This window comes from Nesoenas mayeri (assembly GCF_963082525.1).
Source record: "Nesoenas mayeri genome assembly, chromosome: 23".
Taxonomy (NCBI): Eukaryota; Metazoa; Chordata; class Aves; order Columbiformes; family Columbidae; genus Nesoenas; species Nesoenas mayeri.
This window is the reverse complement of record NC_137574.1, coordinates 4,479,692-4,501,083: the sequence shown is the minus strand read 5'-3', so window position 1 is coordinate 4,501,083 and position 21,392 is coordinate 4,479,692. Positions and strand designations below refer to the sequence as shown.

Here is a 21,392-nt window from a genome sequence, read left to right as displayed (position 1 = left end):
TTCTGCCTGCCTGGACACACCACCCTGGCAGACGGGCTCATGGATGTGGGTTTCTGAGTGAGCCCAACCGAAATAAACCCTCTCTGGCTTTCTCAGAAATGACCCAGAGCCTTGGGATGCTGCAGCAGCCCTGGGGATGTCCCATGTGGGATGAAGGGCTGTGGGCCAGTTCTCACCTGTCACATCGCAGCGGGCAGGTGACACCTGCAAAGTGACCTTGTCAAGCTGTCCCAGCCCCACTTTCCTACACACACACTCACCCTGAATTAACTCGGCTTTCCATCACATATTAATATATTTAAGAGAGGGACAATAGTACCAGAAAAAGGCCCTGAATATAGGTCATCCTTGAATAGCAGCGTAACGGTGGATCTTCTATAATTTGTTAAATAAAGTCATTTATCCTGCTTCATTATTACAGTGGGCTCTGCCTTCTGTTTGCTTGGCTTTGGGGCCTCCTGGACTCAGCCTTGCAAGGACGAGCAGCAAGGCTTAACTTCTGCTGCCGCCCTGCGGCGCCCGCTGGCCGTAGGGCTGGCCCTGGTGGATCTTCACGTGTTTGGCTAAGTGGTCGCTGCGGGCAAACTTCTTCTGGCAGGCGGCACACTGGTACGGCTTGACACCCGAGTGGGAACGCTTGTGACGGGAGAGCTCGTCCGACCGGGAGAACCTGCGGGAGAAGGGAAGGGTGGTGGATCCAGCCTTGGCCGCTGGACAGGACGGGGAACGCGAGGACCGCGGCACACGGGCGGGCTGGCTCTTGAGGTGACCACTTCTGCTCCATCCAACCTCCCAGTGAAACGCAGGTACCCGAGGCTCCTGCTGGAGGAACGGAGGGAAACAAACCCCTCCATGGGGTGATTTAGAGAAAAAGAATTCACCTACTGAGATCTTAATTCTTTCCACTGCTCTTAAAGGACAGTGTCCACCTGCTTCCCTCATTTGTTTTAGACTTGCTGGAAGCTCTTGGGTGCTGGCAACTCCAAGGCCAGATGCTGAGAGATATTGCTTTTTGGGGCATCAACCCAGTGACTAAAGGGCACTATAAGGGCTTTACTATAACCCCAAGAAGAGCATCGCTTTGAGAGAAGCCTTGTTTTGAGTGGGAGAGCATGTGTTCTCCCTGCAAACTCTGAGCATCCCCTTGTTTCTAAGAATGGTGTAGAGTTTTTGCTCTCAGATGGGGAGCTGGGGAGAGAGAAGCTGCCCGTGAGCTGGTTTAAACACTAAGAGCAAGGGAGGCAAAGCAAACGTACCCAGCCCAGAGTGCAAAAGCGGAGGTTCCCATGCCAAAGCAAGTCGATTGCTGCCCTGGGGATGTGCCCAGCGCTCAGACTGCTCGTCCGTGTAATTCCCACACCTGGAGCAGGTCAGCTGAGCAGCCTGGAAAGCCCCTTTAACCACACGCACATCTCCATTCTCCTGTGCCCTTTCTTCCACCTGGCACCCGCAGATCCAGACCTGGCGGCACCTGCAGAGCGCGGGGCTGCAGCAGTTTCACAAGTGCCACCCCAAGGGTCTTGATGAGGTTTTGGAGCTGGTGTGACCTCAGCATGTTTGAGTGTCAGGGGAGTGCTGGAGAGGAGGACTGGACAGGGTTTACTCCTCTAAGGAGCCAGCACAGACGGCAGGAGTATCAGGACAGAAGGGTTTTTCCATCTGGCTGAAACAAGCCTACGCAAACAAGCAGAAAACTTGAGCTTGAGATGTAACCCCAGCCACAGGATTCCAAGCTCACACCTGGTGCAGTAAATACTGCGGCTGCTCACAAAAGGCTCTGTGAAAACAAAATGTGTCCCAAGGCCATCTCCAGCTCTTCTGTGCAAACCACCGGCTTCTCTTCCGGCTTTATTGCGAGAAGCGAGTCCCAAGGTCTCAGCTTCTCATAGAAAGCGGGGCCAGGAGAAATGACGTATATATTTTGAGTTAGGGCCATATCTAGAGAAGGGAGGATGGCCCAGAGAACCACAGCGGCAGCCGAGGACGTCACTCCGTGGTGTAACCGGTGGGCAGGGTGGCAAGTGAAGCCGAGCAACTTGGGGACATCCTGCAGGATGCTGTCGCTCAGTGTGGCATCACCGCCATCCTCCTTTCCCAGGGGACAATGTGATGCTTGTGTGGTTCCCATTGTCCCCTTCCTCAATCCCCAGGCTCTGAGCATCAGGCGTAGGATGCTATAGCAGCACTGGAAAAGGAGACGATGCCTATGAACTGCGGTTACAGGTGGCATTGAGGGACAATTGTGGATGGCAATGGGAGAGCAGCTTGGCGAGAGGGAGTCCCAAAATTCAGATGTAGTCTCATACCTCCCAGAGCTTCCCCACCCCGACACAGAAGCCGTAACACACCATCCAGGGAAACAAGGCAGCGAGTGTCTGCCAAAGCATTGTGTAAGGCACCAGGAAAGCTCAGTGCTGCCAGCACCAGTTTTCTTTGTGATAACGCGGTGAGATCTGCTGATGAGAAGCGCTACGCAAGACCTGAGGACTATTAACCCTCCTTACAAAGGCTGCGCCGAGCATCCTGCCCCCCAGGACAGGTGTGCGGTACCGGGGAGAAAACACGGCGTCAGGGAAATAATCGGAGACGTGCAGCAAGATTAAGAAGCGGGGTTAATTTCAGGAACGTAGGTGAAAGACAATTCCAACCGCCAGCATGCACAGAGCAAACAGAAGTAAATGCAACGTGGAGATAACACGACAGGCTCACGGGTGTTGGAGGGATGCAGGGCAGGCAAATAGCAAGAGAAAGCAAAGCGCTGATAAATAAGCACAGAAGTGTGCGCTGGCTCCTGAGCAGGCAGCGAGACTCCTAATTTCTGGGACAAATATTAATGGGAAAAGCCATTTTGGTAGCCCAGTGGCGGAAATTGTCCAGAACTAGGTGGAGAAAGCTTGCAGTTACAAGATCGCCTGGAAAAGCTGCGCTGATGGAGGGTATTTAGACATCCAGTGCAAGGGGGATTTGGGGTGTTTGGGAGATTGTCAGCTACGTGTCCCCAGCTGGAGGTTTCCAGCATTTTTAGTGAAAACTACCCAAAGCGCTCAACAAACTTTCCTCCTTCCCATCTCCTTCCAGCTCTCACATAGAATTGACTCAGGAAAGAGAACTTGTGGTTTTCCCCGTATTTCCAGCAGCCGAGGGCTCTCCTGCGCCCCAGCGAGCGCCAGGACACCCCACTTACCGCCAGCCGCAGTCGGGCCAAGCGCACGTGTAGGGTTTCTCCCCCGTGTGCCGCCGAAAATGAGCCTTGAGGTGGGAGCTCTTGGTGTACACCTTGCCGCAGCCCGGGTGCGAGCACCGATGGGAGCGCACGAGGGAAGCGGGGGCTTTCTGAAACCTGGGGGTCGCCTCCTCCTCTCGTACATCCCCCGGCGGCCCCGGCCTCGTGGCGATGGGCAAGGGGGCGATCTTGACGTATTTTTGGTCCCTGGTGGTCACAGAGGGTTGGGTCTGAGGGAGGAGGGACAGGTTTTGGCCCTGCAAGCTGAGGAGCAGCTGGACACCACCCGCGGCTCTGTGTGTTAGAGCAGAGTCCATCTGGAGGGGCTGGATCTGGAGGACAACAGGAACCCTCCCCGCAGCTACATCACCACCATCAGTGGTCCCTCCAAGCTGGGCAGCGTTTGAGACTTCATCCTCATGAGTCACGCCGGAGATAAGCCATCCCTCAGAGCTACCTAAGCTGAGCTCAGATTTGATCTCGACCTTCCCTCCAGCCGGGCAGAGCTCGCTCGCTTCGTCTTTGAGGAACTCGGCCTTCTCCCTGAGGAACTCCTCGATCTCCTCCAGGGTGGGGATGAAGTCCTGCGAGAGGCGGCCGCAGAAGTCGGGCAGCTTGGGCTGAGCCTCGCACACTTGGGGCTTCGCATCTTCCCCCTTTGCGCGGGACACGGGGAGCGAGGGGCCATCAGAGCGGCTGGTGTCACCCGCATGGAGGTGGCCGGAGCCCTCGGGGTGGCCGGACACCCTCTCGCTGCCGTGTCCCGGCAGAGGGGACGGTGGCACGTTGTGCTGCAGAGCATTGGCAAAGTTCTCCAGGAGGGAAGAGCTGGGCAAGGGGGGCAGCAGCTCCTGGCGATGCACAGAGACCATTTGTTGACTCGTGTCTTCTGCTCTTGGTTCAGCTGGATCAGAAGGCTCTGGAAGAGCTGGGGAAGTCTCCGTTCATCTGCAAGAGAACACCAGCAAGGTAATTTCCAAAAACAAACCGACAACCCCCCAAAAAACCCAACTGACCAACAAAACGTCAACCTTTGAATAAAATGGACTGTGCGTTAGAAAGAAAACATCAAAACTAGTCAGCGGCCTTTGTTTTTAAGGAGGCTGTTGCTCAAAAAACACATGCTGACCATTTTCCTATGCCAACAAAGAGCTGGATACACCCCCAGAAGCAAAGTACTTTGGGGAGTTTAAAATACACAATGAAACACTTCATCCCTCTTCTGCCCAAGCCAGGGGGCAGGGATGCCCTGCTCGATGCAGAGGATGCTTTGTGGCTTACAATGAGGAGCTAATTCAGGTCCAAGAGAGGGGGCTGGTTTCTCCACGCTGCAAATGTTGGTACAACCACAACCTGATGCAGACCCATCGCAGCTGGATTAAAACCAAGTCGTTTTGGAAGAGATAACAAGGCAACCGCTGCTGCCAAACCGCCCGGGGCTCTGTGCAAGCACCGCAGCCGTGAGTGCTCACCAGCAACCACGCTGCTGCGGTTACACCAGCTCTCGGTGCCTCAACCAGCAAGTTTAAGGCGAGTTCAGGCAGGCTGAGCTCAGTCACACCTCCTGAAAGCATCGCAGACGGACTGGGGTCAGCTCACGGGGCCCTTGAGGACACGAATGCCGCTTTTCAAAATGGGTGAGAAGAGTCACGGCGTCTCCAGGTTGGAGTCACATCGTCCCTGCCCCTGTGGACAGCAGCGTGGAGGCTGCGTCCTGCTCCCGCAGCACCTAAACCGCCCCAGAAGGCAGGAGCTTCTTACATTTAATGCAAAAAGCGGGTTTCCAAGAGAAAGAAAACCTCTGCCAAAGTCCTTCGTGAACCTCTTCCAGAGTGAGTGAGTCCATGAGATTTCTGCAGAGCTGCAAACCAGTCAAGCCAGTCCTTGTTATCAGTGCTCCTCAGGGTGCTGAGAGCTGGAAAGGGAATTTTTGAGAAGCTGTTTGGGTTTAAAAGAAAGGCTCAGCTCCTTAAGAAGAAATACTCCCCACGTCCTTCAAACTCTGCTAAGCACGTTGCTTGGGGCTGTTCGTTGTGCTGCCCATCATGTGTCCCCAGCGCAACTCCAACAAACCGTGATGAGCAGAGACCATCGCTGCTCACATGGGAGGTATGAAAGGTGTTTGGGCCAATCTCAGCCTTCAGGTTTTCATCACATCATAAGTTAATGCTCTGAACCATCACCTTCAAGGCAGCACCCAGTTCCACTCCTTCCTCCACACCGATTTCATGATCTCTCTCTGATCCCTGCTTCTCTGACTCTTGTCTCCTTTTCCTACAAGCTTCAGAGGCTACAAAAGCCTTTGCCCTCTGGCTACCAAACACTCTTCCAGAAAGTCTTAAAACCTGATTTTCCAACAAGGTGTCCTTGGCAAGCAGCTCAGGAAGTCTCCAGCCCTTCAGTTTGCCCCCAGGACAACTGAATTAAACTATAAACTCCTTAGCTCAGGAGCATCACTTAGCACATACCTTGCAAACACTTCTGTTGAACAACACACAGAAAAGCACAACCAGAGGGCAGGAAGGTCCAGTGGTTAAGCTGGGACTAAGGAGCTCTGAGCAGGGTGTCCCATGCAGCCTTGGGGTAGTTGTTGGAACACTCTGCTCCTCAGCTTCCCATCCAGCTGGGGGCAATAGTGACAACCTGCCTCACAGAGCGCTGCGGAGGGGAAATGTGCGACCTGGTGGCACGCTCCGTTACTAACAGACTTTGTCGGTGCCCGTTCAGACGTCAGTGCCTTGTCAATCCAAGGCATTTTTGCAAAGTGCACGTCAACGGTGCCGTCATCCCAGATCAGCTACTGCAAGGAAACGGAGACCTGACTTTGGCCTTCAGCAAAGCGCAATGCAGGACAAGGTCAACGTCGTGTTCAAGCTTCACTTTCTATTCCTAAAGTTTTTCATGTCCCCAAGAGCGCGCCACTGCGAACGAAACCAGCAGATGTGCACTTTGGGCACACAGAGGAAAAGCAGTTTGCCCAAGGTCAGCCAACGAGCAGGAGCCGGGAAGCCAGCCGAGGGCTCTGACTCTCCTCTCGCGACAAACAAACACCTGTAACCTCTTCAGAGCCGGGAATCACATTCACAGCATCCGCGCCAAACACGGACTTGCGAAGTCATTGGACAAATACAACACGCTAAATAAGTGGGACGCAGCGATGTGTAGCAGATCCCCCAGTGATAAGGATGCCCCACGCTTCCACCCGGCCAAGGACAAGCGAGTGTGAACAAAATCTGGCACAACTGCAGTCCCACACCCCCCGGGCGGAGCAGAGCCGGACACCCCGGGGCCGAGGGGCCCGATCCTGGCCCGGTCACTCGCTTCATCCTGGAGGGTGGGGTGGAAAAACAATCCCCCCCACCCCAGACCGACCTTGTCCCCCGTCCCGCACCCCCTTACCCGTTCGCGCTCCATCCCGCCCGTGGCTCCGAGCGCGGGGGCGGCTCCCGGCCCGGCCCGCCCCCCGGGGGCTCGGCTGCGGCCGCCGGTCCCATTGGCGGACGGAGCACAGGGCTGGGCTGGCGGGGCGGCCCCAGATCCCCCTCCCAGTCCGGGATTCGGGCAGACCCGCGGCTGCTGGACCGAGTCCTGGAGGAGACGGGTGGGACCCTGCCGCGGTTTGCCGGTGTTTCCTCTCCCTGTTCATTTACACTGGAAATAGTCCAGATTTCTCCAATATCCCAGGGGCGGAAAAAAAATGAAGTCAAGTCCTAGCAGGTAGCAGCAGTGAGGGTTGTGCTGGCGGCACAGGGTTTTGGCACAGGAGGAAGAGTTTCGGGAGGGTCATTGCGTTGGGATGCTGGTGCTGTGTTAAGGAGTTGCATCTGTCTCTTCTGTCCACACAGGGAGCTCGAGGCGTCCTGAGCGTGTCCTTGGGAACAACCTGTTGGAAAGCAGCATAGGGGAAAGGGACCTGGGGGTCCTGGGGACAGCAGGGTGACCATGAGCCAGCACTGGGCCATGTGGCCAGGAAGCCAATGGGACCTGGGGTGGGTTAGAAGGGGGTGGTCAGTAGGTCAGAGAGGTTCTCCTGCCCCTCTGCTCTGCCCTGGGGAGACCACACCTGGAATCTTGTGTCCAGTTGTGGCCCCTCAGTTCCAGCAGGACAGGGAACTGCTGCAGAGAGTCCAGCGCAGCCACCAAGATGCTGCAGGGAGTGGAGCATCTCCCGTGTGAGGAAAGGCTGAGGGAGCTGGGGCTCTGGAGCTGGACAAGAGGACACTGAGGGGGGACTCATTCCTGGGGATCAATATGGAAAGGGGGAGTGTCAGGAGGATGCAACCAGGCTCTTCTGGTGACAACCAGTGACAGGACAAGGGGCAATGGGTGCAAACTGGAACACAGGAGGTTCCACTTCAATATGAGAAGAAACTTGTTCCCGGTGAGGGTGTCAGAGCCTGGCCCAGGCTGCCCAGGGGGTTGTGGAGTCTCCTTCTGTGCAGACATTCCAACCCGCCTGGACACCTTCCTGTGTAACCTCATCTGGGTGTTCCTGCTCCATGGGGGGATTGCACTGGATGAGCTTTCCAGGGCCCTTCAACCCCTGACACTCTGGGATCCTGTGGCACCGCTGCTGTTCCCAGTGCAAGCAGCCACTTTCCAGCCCGAGTGAGTGCAGAGCTTCTCTGCTTTGTAAGAAGCATGAGATTCTGAGCCTGAATGAAAACTCCCACAGCAAAGGCTTTGCTTTAATTAAACAAACAAACAAACAAACAATAAGAAAGACGCATGTTCCTTTGGAAAGGGCACCCACAGCTATTCCCCCGACTCGCTGCTGTGCCTCTGGGTGTCACCCTGTGCCTCAGCTTCACAGTCTTTATCGTTAAGTGCTGATAATAACTAAATCCCTTGCAGAGACTGGGAAAGTCCTAGCGCTTCAAAATCCTCCCGTGCGGCTGCTGTGACACTGCGGGGTTCAAACACCAGCGGCTTTGATTCACAGCAGGTCACAGGGTGACAACAGGGAGCGATTCTTCCGCGGGGTCTGCACAGCGGGATGTTCGCGCCAGAGACCCGCAGGGAGCAGGTGACAGCGAGTCACAGGTGACAGGGGGTGGCTCAGGTGGCGTTGCCCCCCAAGCCCGCCCCTCCTCTGCGGAACCGACCCAGAACCGCCCCAGCCCCTGCGCCGGGGATGCGCGAGTCCCACCGCGGGGGGCGGAGTTTCACCACGAGGGGGCGGAGCTTCACGGGTAGCGTCACCACGGGGGCGGGGCTTCATCACAGGGGGCGGGGCTTCATGGCCAGGTCACGCCCCCCGCCCCTCACCGCAGCGCTCGGGGCGCCCCCTGGCGGTTCATTTAGCGACACACACACACACGCACACAAGCACACGCCACATGCACGAGCCACACGCACACAGAGCCGTCCCATTTAAACATCGTTTTTAATTTCCTCCTTTTTCATAAAAATTTATAATAGCCTTCCTCTTACATCGTATACAAAATAATTGCTCTGCTGAATAAATAAAACATGAACATCTCGCGGACAGCACACGGTCCCAAAAACCAGCACCCACCCATCCTTCCCTCGCCCGGAGATGCGCAACAGTCTCACGTTAACGACATTCTCCTTTCTCCCCATCTCGGCTCTCAGCACCCCCATCTCACAAAAGGGAAGGCGAGGCACAGCACGACTCCCCCGCCCGCAGAAAGCAGCGGCGCACTTTCTACCTGGAACAGAAAAACTCACGGTAAAACCGCCTCTGAAGGGCTTGTATGTTGTACGGGATAATCAGGTCCTAGAGAGCTTTTTGTGATCACACACGCATCAGAACCTTCACCAGGATGTGCCCGTGTCCCTTGCTGTCTGTGTGTGGCCCCAACACCCAGAGGCTGTTCCCACCCGCTCGGCCAGGAAGGACAATCTCACAATGGCACTTTCTCAACTGATGCTCTGGAAAACGCCTCTCCCGCCAGCCCCAGCCACAGCCTGAACTGGGAACAAAGGCTTTTGGTAATAACGGAGGACACGGGCCACTGCGGTGACAGCGAACGGGTTTGGGGACGGCGGCTGCCGACAGCCCAGCTCAGGCCCTGAGCTCAGCCTTGGCAGCCGGCCCTTGAGACACGGCTGGTTGGAAGCAGAAGGGCTGTGAAGTGCTCTAAGGACGGGGCACGGCCACAGCGAGGGCAGAGCCAGCCCGAACCCTCACGTTGCTGCAAACCTCCGTTTCCCCGACCCCCCGTTCCTCCTGCTCCCTCACCCCGATCTCTCCTCAGCCTCCATCGATCCATCCCAATCGCTGCCTTGTCTTCCCTCCCTGCTGAACGCACACACAGAAAAGTGTTCCCTGTGTCCCCCGACAAGGACCTGAGCGCACGTGGCAGTTTCTTCCTCTCCTCGTGCAAACAGCCCAAATCCATTTGGGCTCCAGCTCCCACGGTGGACAAGAAGTGAAGGCAGAAATGGGTCTTGGCAAACCCTCCTTCCCATACCCATCTGCCCGCCAGATGTCCGTAATGAAGTGTTCGAGACCTTCATCATCAAACACGAGACCCTTATCATCAAACCCATGCACCTGAAGCTTGGGGTGGAATTACCTTTTAGGCACTCAAACAAATGGCTCTGTTATCAAAAGCACTTAGCACTGTAGCAGCCTCCAGGTGTGAAGGTTCCCAACATTTTACATCAGAAAAAATATAAAGGATACATCAGCACTCAAGTAGGGACCTGATTGATTAGAGGTTACTGATCACTGGGAACCTTTGTCCACAAAACACCTCACCTTTGGCAATAACATCTTCCTGCTGCAGCCTGGAGTGGACAGACCAGGGTAGGAAGTACAGATGAAAAACTGTTTCCGTAGGTGGTTAAACAGCTGCCAAATCCATCCCCAAACCAGCTGCGTTTCAGCACACAAACCTTGTTGTGGGAAAGGGAGGCTGGCTGGCATATAATTTGAGAAGAAAGCAAACAAAAACAGTCACCCTTTACGGGAAAGAAACGTTGAAAAAGCTGAGGAGAAGGCCAGACAGTGGGGACGAACCTCGCTCCCATGCCAAGGAACAGTCTGACAAGACCTTGCAAAAATAGCAACGTTTTGCCCTTCAGCAGAACCTCAGCAGCGCATCCCGCTGCCCACACACCTCCGCAGAAAATGACTCTTTGTTTGGACCAGCCAAAGTTAAAGACTGATGAACAACTTCTGTGTGCTCACAGCCTCGCCTCCAAACCCCCAACTCGCGGCTTCCCCTACCTGTCGTAGGCAGAATTTGGACTGTTTCAAAGTCTGAAGTGCTGACTGTGGGCCAGGACCTTGACTCCTACTCGGTGTGTTGTGTGAGGGGTGGAAATCTGCCACCAGCAGGATGGTTCCACTCGGCTGGGACTGGCCAGAAGGACACGCAGCTGCAGCCGCTGCAAAATGACCCACATCTGGGAGCTAAACACCTGCACAACCCAGGGCTAAGGCTGCAAGAGGCGCTTTGCTTTTCTCTAGCGGGTAATGTGTCTATTCTGCGCCTCGGTAAGAATCTTGACTCCTGCCTGGAAATAAAATATATATTTAAAAATCCCAAGTAAGTATAACATGGTAAATAAGCCATCTGGATCAGCAGACCCTGTTCTACTTCATTATCACAGGACTGGAAACCCTCTGAGAATAGATTTGGGGATATTGCAGCATCGTTCAAGGGCCGGGTGTGGAAGAGGCACAAGGGTCTGGATGTGTCAGGGGAGGGAACAGGCGGCAGCTCTGAGGAGCGAGAGGCCGGAGTTACTGAGAACTGCGTGAGGAAAGCTAGAAACAATCATTAGAAAAAAAGAATTAAGAAGTCCTTTCCATCTGATGCAACTTAGTACGTAGGTAAAAGATAAGTCACCTTTTGGAACTGGTCCTAATGGAACATTACTTGTTTTTCCAAAACAAGACGTAGTAACTTTTCTCCTGAATGGCTTCTCCCAGTCGGAACAGAGGTGGGGTGGAAGGACGGACGGACGTGTTTGTCCACACACACACGCGTCCCCTTTGCTCCATGGCCAAACTTTACCCACCCACCTTTTTTTTCCAGGGAAATCTCCTCCCGTGTCCTATTTGCAGAAGTATTGCTCAAGAAGCTGAGTTAATCTACAAGCAGCAGGGGAAGAGGGTACAGATATAACTGGAAAACAGGAGAGCCAAGGATTTTTTCCTCCCCCCCAAACTACTGCATCTCCTGCTCAGTTTAGGTAGAATTATACAGAAACATCACCCGTTATTCAAGGAAAAGTCCATTTCCCTTCTCTCCCCTGTATAAACCCTTTGGTGCTGGCTGTGCAGCACTTTCTTTCGACAAAGGCACCTTTGGAAAGCACTGATGGCCCGAAGCGTGACACCCCGATGCCTCATATTTACACCTGAGATTAGCCCTGCTGCACCTCTCCTGCCCCCCCCAGCCCCAGAAATACCCCCCAGGGCTCCAGCAACAGCACGGGGGCAGCAGAAGCCACACGGGGCTCCCCACAAGCGGCCGTGCAGATGCACACGCATCTCGTTTTGCCACGTGCGGGCACCCGCACGCCGCCCTTGTGCCTTCTCCATCACACCGAATACTTGGCCATGTCACTCTTATCGAAGACAACTTTGGTTGCAAAGTAAATGGCGACCAGGCCAAAGCCGGCAGCGGACACCATGTAGGCAGTCACCGACTGCGTAAACTGGACGATGGAGCCCATGAAAAGGGAGGGGACAACCTGAGAGAGGAGGAAAGCACTGTCCAAAATTGCCAGATCCAGGCAGATCCCTCGGCCTGGAGCCACCGAGTCCGGTTCTCCCACCATCATCATCAGCGAGACGTCGCAGGACGAGCTGACGCACAGAGCCGAGCCGGCGGCTGGAGGCGAGGAGGAGGATGAGGAGGAAGAGAAGAGGCTCCCAGTGTGGCCGTTCTGGTAAGGCAGCTTCTGGCTGGAGAGGAGGCCTTTAGAAAAGGCTGATTTCTTGTCCATTCGGGCTGTGTCTTCCTCCTCTTTGCTCTTATATTTATGCAAAAATACCTGGGGGAGAGAGGAGGGCACATGAGGAATGAGGCAGTAGAGGGGGGAACGATTTGCTTCGGGAGGAGTGGTTGAAGTGAAAAAAGAGAGTGGGAAGAGGAAGCAGGAGTGAGGGAGGCAAATGAAAATGACGAGTGATTTCAACAGGAAGGAAAAGAGAACAGAAATGGGGAAGATGGAGAATTTTCTGCAAAAGGCATTTTAGGGACTAGTTCTTGTGGTGTCTCCCTGCTGCGAAGTAGCTGGTAAAAGACAGAGGAACTTTCGAGTTAGAGACACCAAGCCCAGCTATACCCCACACCTCATTGCATTCAGGGGGACTGGACTAGATGATCTTTTGAGGTCCTTTCCAATCCCAAACATACTGTGATACTGTGATCAAGCCTTTTGCATGTGGCCTTCGCATTCCCAGCCTGGGGAGTTTGGTTTTCGTTCTGTTGCTATTCTGTCCATGGGAAATCCCAGCCAAACTGAAGATTTGCAAAGCAGAACACTCCCTCGTACCCCGATTTTGACAGGGTGCCTGGTGCAAATTGGGATGGGCCGGTCAGAAGTATTTGTTCAATGTGAACATCTGGATGCCTGTGGTAAAAACTCCTACTTATTTCACTGCACAGTGAAGCGCCTGCCATTGGGATGAAAGAGCTGCTCTCAAACCACAAATTAATTTTGCATTTGCAGCACAAGAGAAACTCCTATTAATCTAGTGTGCGACTCAGGAACCTCTTAGGCCTTCTCCACAAGGAAAACATATGCGGGACAGGATTACTAGCTCTTGTGTTGGTGTCAGAAGTTTCACAATGTTTATTTTTCTTGGAGCTGGGGGAATATGTAGAACCTCAGTTTTCATTTTACTGATCTACATGCTAAAATTGGAAAGCAGGACCTCTAAGAGCTGAAAATTGTGGAGGTTTTTTAGCACCTCAGGTTGGCAGTGCTGCAGATGTGACTTGGTTGCCAAATGCACAGAGGTGTAACTAACCTGCACCAGTTTCCCTACAAATATGCAGAACACAGAGGAATGTAGCACATCCCTCTGATACACCGATCCCAGCCGATTTCCCCCATCCTACCCACTCCCCATTTTAAAAATTTGCGTAATGCTTGTTGTGAGCAGCAGATGTGGAAGGAAAGAGACGCTAAACCCGTTTATGGCCTCTATTTCAGATAAGAAGACACATCTTGGAGACAAGAGGCACATGTGGAAAACCTTTGCGCATAGACATGTGTTTCTCTCCCGCGGGCTGAACTGATGGTACCAGCTACAAGTGGTAGAAGAGGGTGGTCAAGCTGTCCTCACAGCTCCCAGGCACGTTGCCCTACCTGTTTCTCATGGTGATACAGTGATGCCAGCGTGTATGGCAGGATCTGGAGCGCGGAGAAGGTGAAGCCCGTCAGAGCGGCCGAGACGGTGACGACGATGACGCTGTGGGAAAGGCACATGACGAAGGCGGCCGCGGGGAAGAACACCACGCTGGCCAGGTAGACCGTCCGCGTCCCAAACTGCTTCACCAGCCGGTCCATGATTGTCGAAAAGAAGATGGATGTGACGCATTGCAGGAACAGGCCCAAGCTCCCCATGCGGACGCCTGCGGGTAAGCAGAGGTGGTGACAGGCACCGATTTCACACAGCCGGGCATCTCGAGGTCTGTCTCCCTCCCTCCCCTTTGCTGCCCAGCTCTGTGCCGTCTGTGCAGAATGTGACGCAGCCGCAAACAACCGCACGTCTGCATCACCTAAGACATCCCAGGGTTGCAGCACCCAGACTGCAGCTCCTACCCTGCACCTGCAGCGAGTATTTCTGGGCACCCCAGTGTAAACAGCAGGGCGATGGGAGATGGGAATCCAAACGCCTTTCTTGTCTTTGGAAGTTGTTTTTCGCACTTTCCTACTCTTAACCTAGGATCTGTCACCTGCTTATGAACCAGGATCTGTGTTATCTGATGTCCAAACCAGCAACGGAACAAACGGAAGAAGGAATTACGCTTAAGCCAAGGTAAAGTACACAACACCCACTAAACGACTGCAGTATCCGGTAGCAATCCGGACCTTACCCTTTGCAAAGATCTATCAGATTTCAGGGAATTAAAACCACTCACTCTTTGAAACAAGGATCATTACTCAACACATGTTTCTATGACAGCTAACACAATGGAGTCCTGACCTGCTGGAAGCTATACAGTGCAAATGTTAAATAATAATTAAGCTGCCTCTAAGTTAAACAGACACTCAGCACAAAGAGGCAGTGTGCTGCAGAGCTCACGGAGGCACTGAGTGGAAAATTCGGAAGGCAAGATGCACCAGCTGGAGGAGGAGGGTCAGGAATAAAAGACTTAGATCAGGGAGAGGAAAAGAAGGGCTGGGCAGCAAGTCAAGAGTCTGGCACAACACAGCAGCCCAAACAGGACAGCAGGGGACAAGAGGAAGCAGGTCTCGTGCTGCAGTATCGCATGATGTGGATGTGGCAGCCGCAGCAGCGAGCGCGGTCAGAAAGCGCCGGAGACAGGGGTGAGGATGGGGAGGCTGCTCAAGGGCTCCCCAGATCCAGGTGTGAGATGGGAATCTCACAGCAGCACGAAAGGGAGATGCGGTAAAGACCACCTGGCTGCCACTGAGCACATCCTGGCTTTCCAAGCAATGGGGAGCACTGCCACTCCTCGCTTCAAAGGGAGGGAAGAGCAGTGAAAGGACATGGGCAGCGGCAGCCACAGCTCGCAGACAGAGCTGGAGCCGTCCTGTCCAGCCTGCAACCTGCCAGACTGTTCTGCCATTTAACAATCCAGCCCCAGGGCTGCGCTGCCAGATCTGGTTCAGTGCCTGAGAGCCGGAGGAGAAAGAGGCGTTTTGCTATTTGGTCCACTGGGCAATGCTCTGGGGCCGTGGGACAATTTTTCCTGACCCATCTGAACAAAGTTTACGGTTTCCTGTAACTTTTTTTTGTGTTACTAGCAGAGCTGAGCTCATTCCCAGCTCCCACTAAATGCTCCTGTCCTAAGGAACAGGTGCTGCAGCCTCAGAGCAGCTGGTTCACTTCTCACCTTCATCATAGTGGCGTCTGGCATCCGTGCCCGGCTTGGCTCTGGGGATGCCGTGGTACAGCCCTTCCCCAACAAAGTCTGTGTAGAACAGCATGAAAGTCATGAGTGCCATCCAGCTGCAGAGCTCGGCCACGAACAGGCGCCGGATGACCTTGGGAATGCGGCAGTAGAGGCCGTGAAGCCGCGGCACCAGCGTGCAGAGGTTTCTCAGCGCCTGCAAGACGTGCCTGGCGTGCAGGAGACACGAGCTCCTGGAGAGCTGGCAAGAGCAGCAGGCGGGAGGTGAGGGCTTGGGGGGAGCATCCTTCAGCGCTGGACCATCCAGGACATCCGCCTGGGTGGCCGCCTCCTCTGTCACGAAGAGCGTGGCCAGCACACAGCCGAGGAAGATGACGGCAAGGAGGCTGAAGAGACATGTCTCCTGCCCTCCCAAGTACGGGGCCAGAAAGCTGCCGCCCCAGTCGATGGCTGGAAGGAGGTAGCCAATGCAGCCCCCCAAGCTGATCATGAAGGCGTACATGGAGAAGGCTTGGCGGCAGTTGTCTGGCTCCTGGAAGAGGTCGGAGAGCAGGGCCTCCAGCGGGGTGAAACAGACCTGGCCGCAGAAATCCAGCAAGCCGATGCCCAGGATGAGGAAGGCGATCTCCAGCGGGCGAGGGTTGAGGGCAAACAGGCTGGCCAGGCTGCTGGCGTGGGGGATAACGAAGAGGCTCAGCAGGACGCCCAGGCACAGCATCCAGATGAAAGGTCGCCTTCGGCCGTAGCTGCTTTGCCAGTGGTCGCTGGCGGATCCGATCAGCGGGACAAAAACCAAGCCAAGGACAGGTCCTATCCCTGCGAAAGGGAAGCAGGTGGTGTTAGGGGGACAGATCTGGAGGGCACTGGTGTGTATGAGCAGGGCTGTGGGGCATTGGAACAGGCTGCCCAGGGCAGTGGTGGAGTCACCATCCCTGGAGGAGTTCAAAAGGCATTTAGACAAGGTTGTCAGGGACATGGGTTAGTGCTGGAGTTGGGTTATAGTTGGACTTGATGATCCTGAGGGGCTCTTCCAAACAAAATGAATCTATGAATTGTGAAAAAAGCCTGGGACATTTAAAGAACTCAGGATGCTTTGCTGGGTTACAGCCCCTTTCTCCAAACACATATAACACATGGTAGCCCTGCAACCATCCTGCAGCAACAGCCCCTTTCTCCAAACACATATAACACATGGTAGCCCTGCAACCATCCCGCAGCAACAAGCCTCCGTGCCCTCCAGACTCAAAGGGGAAACAAGCACCTCAAAGACAGGAAAAAACAAAATCACCTACCCAAAACCATGGTCATGAACTTCTCCTCCACCCCCACTTCCAGCAGCAGCGGCGGCACGTAGGTGATGCCGGCAGCCAGGCAAACCTCCAGGCCGAACGTCAGCGAGTTGACCAGCAGGAGCTGGGTCTTGCGGTTGTGGAAGAGCATGTTGAGCCGGGCTGGCTGGGCCACGCTGCCCTGACACACTCACTGACCACGGGCTGCGTCCCCCCGGCCATGTCCCTCCCCGGGACGCCCCGCAGGCGAGGGCTGGAGCTTCCCTTCCCGGTCTGCCGGACAGATGCTGCCTCCCATTTTTAGCAATGGCGAATGAGCTGTATTTTCCTCTTCCTCTTACTGCAAGATGTGTCCCTGGCGATGTCGAGTCCAGGCGTGGGTAGGCAGGGATCCCACCACAGGCTTCCCCTTCTGCTCACATGCTGTGGGCTGAGAGAAGAGACGTTTGTTAGACACAGTGGGATTCAGGGCAGGGAAAAGGGCTAAAACCAGGTACCACACAGACATGTCACTGCTGACAGGGAGGATGAAGAGAGGACATTGGAGAGAGCGTCAGGGTTAAAAGATATGAACTACATTCGTGATGGGTTTCTCTCCGAGGGCTTGTGACCGGTGAGACAGGCACCTGTCAGACATTGTTGGGAAAATCCCATCCTGCCTTCGGGCCAAGGGAGGTCTAATGACCTCTCAGCGTCCCGTGCAGCCGCATCTTATAGATGGGCAGTTGCAGCAGAGAGACAAAGGGTTTAGGGTCTCCTCTCCCAGTGAAATCAATTAAGAGTTCCCGTGGAGGATCAGGGCTGCGGGCACTCGCCTGCGGTCACACAGGGACATCCCCAGAGACCCACACAGCTGCCTAATGACCCTGCAGGCTCCCGGGGAAGCAGTTTCACCCAAACCCTGTCTCCAGCCCCTGAGATGGGACACAGAGAACAGATGGTGCCTCCATGGAGTTTCACAAACAAACCTGACCCACTTTAGCCTCAGCTAACAGTGAACGGCAATTACCTTACTCATTAGCCTGAGTCATCTATTTGCCCTGTAACATGCTCCCTCTCTCCAGCCTTCTTCAGCGGGGAGAGGCCAGCAGATCAGGACAGGGGCTAAGCAGTTAAGGCAAGAGTAAGCAGATGCCTCTTAGTAACCTGTTATGAGCCTGCAACTACGTCGGTCTACAAATGAAAGAAATCCTGCACGGTTACCAGCATCCAGCCTGTCAAACTGCTGTTTTGCTAAAAGCATCTCAGAAAGATGGTCTGTAGCGATGCTGGAAATGGCAGAATGGGTTAGCAAGACATTAAACTCCTTCACAGGCACTGATTCAGGAGTAAAACAAATTGCTGCCTAATTCTCGGGATTCACGCGCTCTGATTTCTCAGCCTAAAAGAGCCGCCGTCGAGTTTCTCTGTGTGGACAAGGCAAAACGCGTCCCATTGGCCTGAATATGCTTCAGCTCGTGACCCGTTTCTGGCCCGATTTCACAGAAACTTCTGCCTCCCATCCCACCGCAGCCCCCAGGGGCTTTGGGTCCTTGGGATGAAGGAGGTTGAACAGAATGCGAGACATGCAGGCGGGGGAGTTTATCTCCGCTGGCTCCCTCCCTGGCTGCGGGGAAGCAACAACCACGTCCCTGTACACCCCCTCCGTGCCAGAACTGCCCTTAGCTGCAAAGAGTGAGGCCAGCAGAACAACTGAGCTAATAATCCAGAGAGAAGACTCCACGTTATCACCAAGCACAGCACTAATCCGCGCTCCCTGGCTCCACGGAGCACGGGTGTCTGACGTCCATCGCCGCACAAGGGTTGGTAGACAGGTACAGCTGGGGCAGTGTCTGCATTCTCCCTTTTGTCTTTCTTCTCCTCTTGCTATCAGCCAAGTAACCCACATGGAGACGACTGGGAGAAGCTGGAAGCGTGGCAATGAGGTTTTTACACAGACAAAAGCATCGTTCTCCGCCCGTGTGCTGCAGAGGAGCGGCACCGCTCCTGCGCTGAGGAGCTGACACAATGCCAATTACACACCGTAAGTCCTGATCATTTTCCCTCCGGGATCCCTCACTTTCCCCCTCCACCCTCACTTAGACCTCCACTGTCACAAAAGACATCTCCTTTTAAACCCGCCAACACTGAGATGACTTGCCCAAGGTCAAACAGCAAGCTAACGGCAGAGGGGGAACGGCAACAGTTTTCCTTTAATCACTAGACGCGGCTTCAAAGTTCAAAGAAAGCCTCGGCGGCTCCAGATATGCTCAGCGTCACTTCAGATCCACTCCGCCTGCAGAGGATGCGACTGGGGGCAGCAACCACCTTTCTCAGATGTGGGGTAGACACAGGATGTCTCGGCCGTGTTCGTTTCTAGGGGTGCCCAGCTGGCTCACAGCCTCGGGACAGGAATTGAAGCTGCAGCACAAGCCGGGGTGCTGGCAGCTGGAGGAAGCAGACACACGAGGCCAAATTCAGTGAGCCCCCATCACTCCGAGCTAGACCTGTAATGTCCGCTGTGGTCCAGGGTCTGGGGGGGTTACAGAAGGGGACTTATCCCAAGGTAAACCCCAAACATTAAGTAAAAGATGTCACACACAGACAAAAATAAAGGTTTTCTTCCCTTTTCTTGCAGTGACATCTCCAGCACTGGAGAGGAAGCAGGAATCTGTCCCTCTCCCTGACTACCTAAGAATTTCAGTTTTTAGGCAGAAAGGCTGAATTTCTGACCAGTGGGTATGAAAAGAACTGGCTCTTCCCCATCCACACCCTCAGAGCAAAACAAATAAATCCCAGCGTACCCAGAAGCAGTACTCACGTACAGCCAGAGATGACAAGTTGTCAACAGCAACCAAGCTGCAGGTACGGCTGCAAGAGACTATGAACCTTTTTCTGTTTAAATTGCGCTTTGTCCCAACACCCATCAACTGCTTTTTAAATTTTGTTCACAGAACACAGAGAGATGGTTTGGCTGAGCTGGAGAGAAACGCCAGCGCAGACTAGGAAAATCATCTGAACCGTTGATCCATAAGGACAGAGGGATGGAGAAGGAGGATTCGGGAGGTTTGCAGGAAGGGAAACCAGAAGCCAGGACTCACCTTTCCACGCCGAACAGTGACAGGTGATCCCAGTGGCTGTGAGCTGCGCTCCCCAAAGCCAGCCTAGCTCCCCAAAGCCAGCCTAGCTCCCAAAAGCCAGCCTAGCTCCTCGAAGCCAGCCTAGCTCCTTGAAGCCAGCCTAGCTCCTCGAAGCCAGCCTGGCTTCCCAAAGCCAGCCTAGCTCCTTGAAGCCAGCCTAGCTCCTCGAAGCCAGCCTGGCTTCCCAAAGCCAGCCTAGCTCCTCAAAGCCAGCCTGGCTCCAATACGATCCGCAGCGTCCAGGAAAAGCGACTCCGGTACTTTGCAGGCGAGCAGAGGTGGAACCAGTAGCAGGTACACGGGCGGGTTTGGTTTCAGGGCCCTCCCTGCCTCCCGATAACCCGTCACACCAGTGTGTTATTAGCGGCAGAACCACGCCTGGGCCCCTCGCGCGGGGCGCTGAGCAAACACGGGCTGCAGGCACCAGCCCTGCGAACCCGCTGATCACACAGCACCGTGTCACCCCAAACCAGCCCAGAAGGAAACTCCAGCTTTGGACTTTGCTCAAAGCCCTACCCTGGTGTTAACATTTGTCACGTTCCCTTGATGGCGTGCTGGCACCTCACAAACAACTGCCACAGAGAGATTTAGTACATGGGATTCTTATTTTCCTTGTAAAGATGATGAGATGTTCCCTGCAGTTTCGCAGGTAACAGTCTGGCTCTAAGCAACAGTCCCAGCAGCGAGACCAAACACTTCACTTAAACTGCTAATGTCTTCCAGGACAATTGATCTGACAGACCGGTGTGGATCTGGAGCTCTGTGATGTGGAAGGAGTCAGGCAAACCCGAGCTGGGAGATCCTGGTCTAACAGCAGCGCTTACACGTCACAACCCAATCAAACCTGCAACAGCCTGTCCAGCCCAGGGGGATTTGGTATCTTGTGATGAGGAGACCTGTCACAGCCAGACACAGGGGTGGTTGGTCCGAAAAGCTGCGTGACAACAGGCGCCTCTGGCCTCGGTTTCCCCAAACTTCTACAAGAGGGGCACAATGCCAAGCACCTTGACAAGGACAACAGCCATCCCCCCAAAAGGGGCTCACTGTGTAAGGTTTCCTGCACACAGAAGCAGAAGGAAGCCACATGTGGGGCTTTTTCGCAGTTGCTCCCCGAGCTGTCGTGCCGTGGGGACATCATCTGCTGCTGAGCGCTCAGGCTCTTCCTCTGCTCTCCCTCTCCCTCCCCAAGAAGAAATAAAACAACTTTAAACTCCATGTTTGGGTTTTACTTTTAAGCTTCCAACCTAAACTTTTCCTTCCTTTTCTCTGCAGAGAAACAACAGATCAACGCCGAGAGGCTGGTTCACCTGGTAGGCAGGTAGGAGGGCGGGTCTGGGGGCAGGAGCAAAGTGGCACAATGCCGGACAAAGGACATGAGGAGAGGAGAGGAAGAGGGAGAGGGAGAGGGAGAGGGAGAGGGAGAGGGAGAGGGAGAGGGAGAGGGAGAGGGAGAGGGAGAGGGAGAGGGAGAGGGAGAGGGAGAGGGAGAGGAGAGGCAGAGGAGAGGAGAGGGAGAGGAGAGGGAGAGGAGAGGGAGAAGAGAGGGAGAAGAGAGGGAGAAGAGAGGGAGAGGAGGGCTCTGTGCCACCCAGCTGCACACAGGAGCCTTTTCAGCAACGGCAAGCAAAGCAGAAACAATTGCAGCCCAGGGACACCAACCCGCCCCGCAGCGCTGACGGGAGTGAGAAGGAGCAGGGATGGAGCCAGGGGAAGTGGCTTCCGAGCGTCC

The 21,392-nt window shown here is 54.6% G+C and overlaps 2 protein-coding genes across 2 annotated transcripts; both read right to left on the bottom strand.

Annotated features, from left to right (window-relative positions):
• Positions 1–492: 492 nt before the first annotated feature.
• LOC308048932 (Krueppel-like factor 15) lies at positions 493–4,095 on the bottom strand (the record flags this gene model as incomplete). Its single annotated transcript, XM_080358259.1, has 2 exons — positions 493–670; positions 3,185–4,095. The coding sequence occupies 2 exons, from the start codon at positions 4,093–4,095 to the stop codon at positions 493–495; spliced, it is 1,089 nt and encodes a 362-aa protein (XP_080214385.1).
• Positions 4,096–11,743: 7,648 nt separating this feature from the next.
• SLC45A3 (solute carrier family 45 member 3) lies at positions 11,744–16,720 on the bottom strand (the record flags this gene model as incomplete). The annotated part of the gene is made up of 4 exons (XM_080358115.1): positions 16,548–16,720; positions 15,238–16,071; positions 13,523–13,788; positions 11,744–12,199 (listed from the first exon to the last, which is right to left on the bottom strand). The coding sequence occupies exons 1-4, from the start codon at positions 16,693–16,695 to the stop codon at positions 11,744–11,746; spliced, it is 1,704 nt and encodes a 567-aa protein (XP_080214241.1). The 5' UTR covers positions 16,696–16,720.
• Between the last annotated feature and the right edge of the window lie 4,672 nt (positions 16,721–21,392).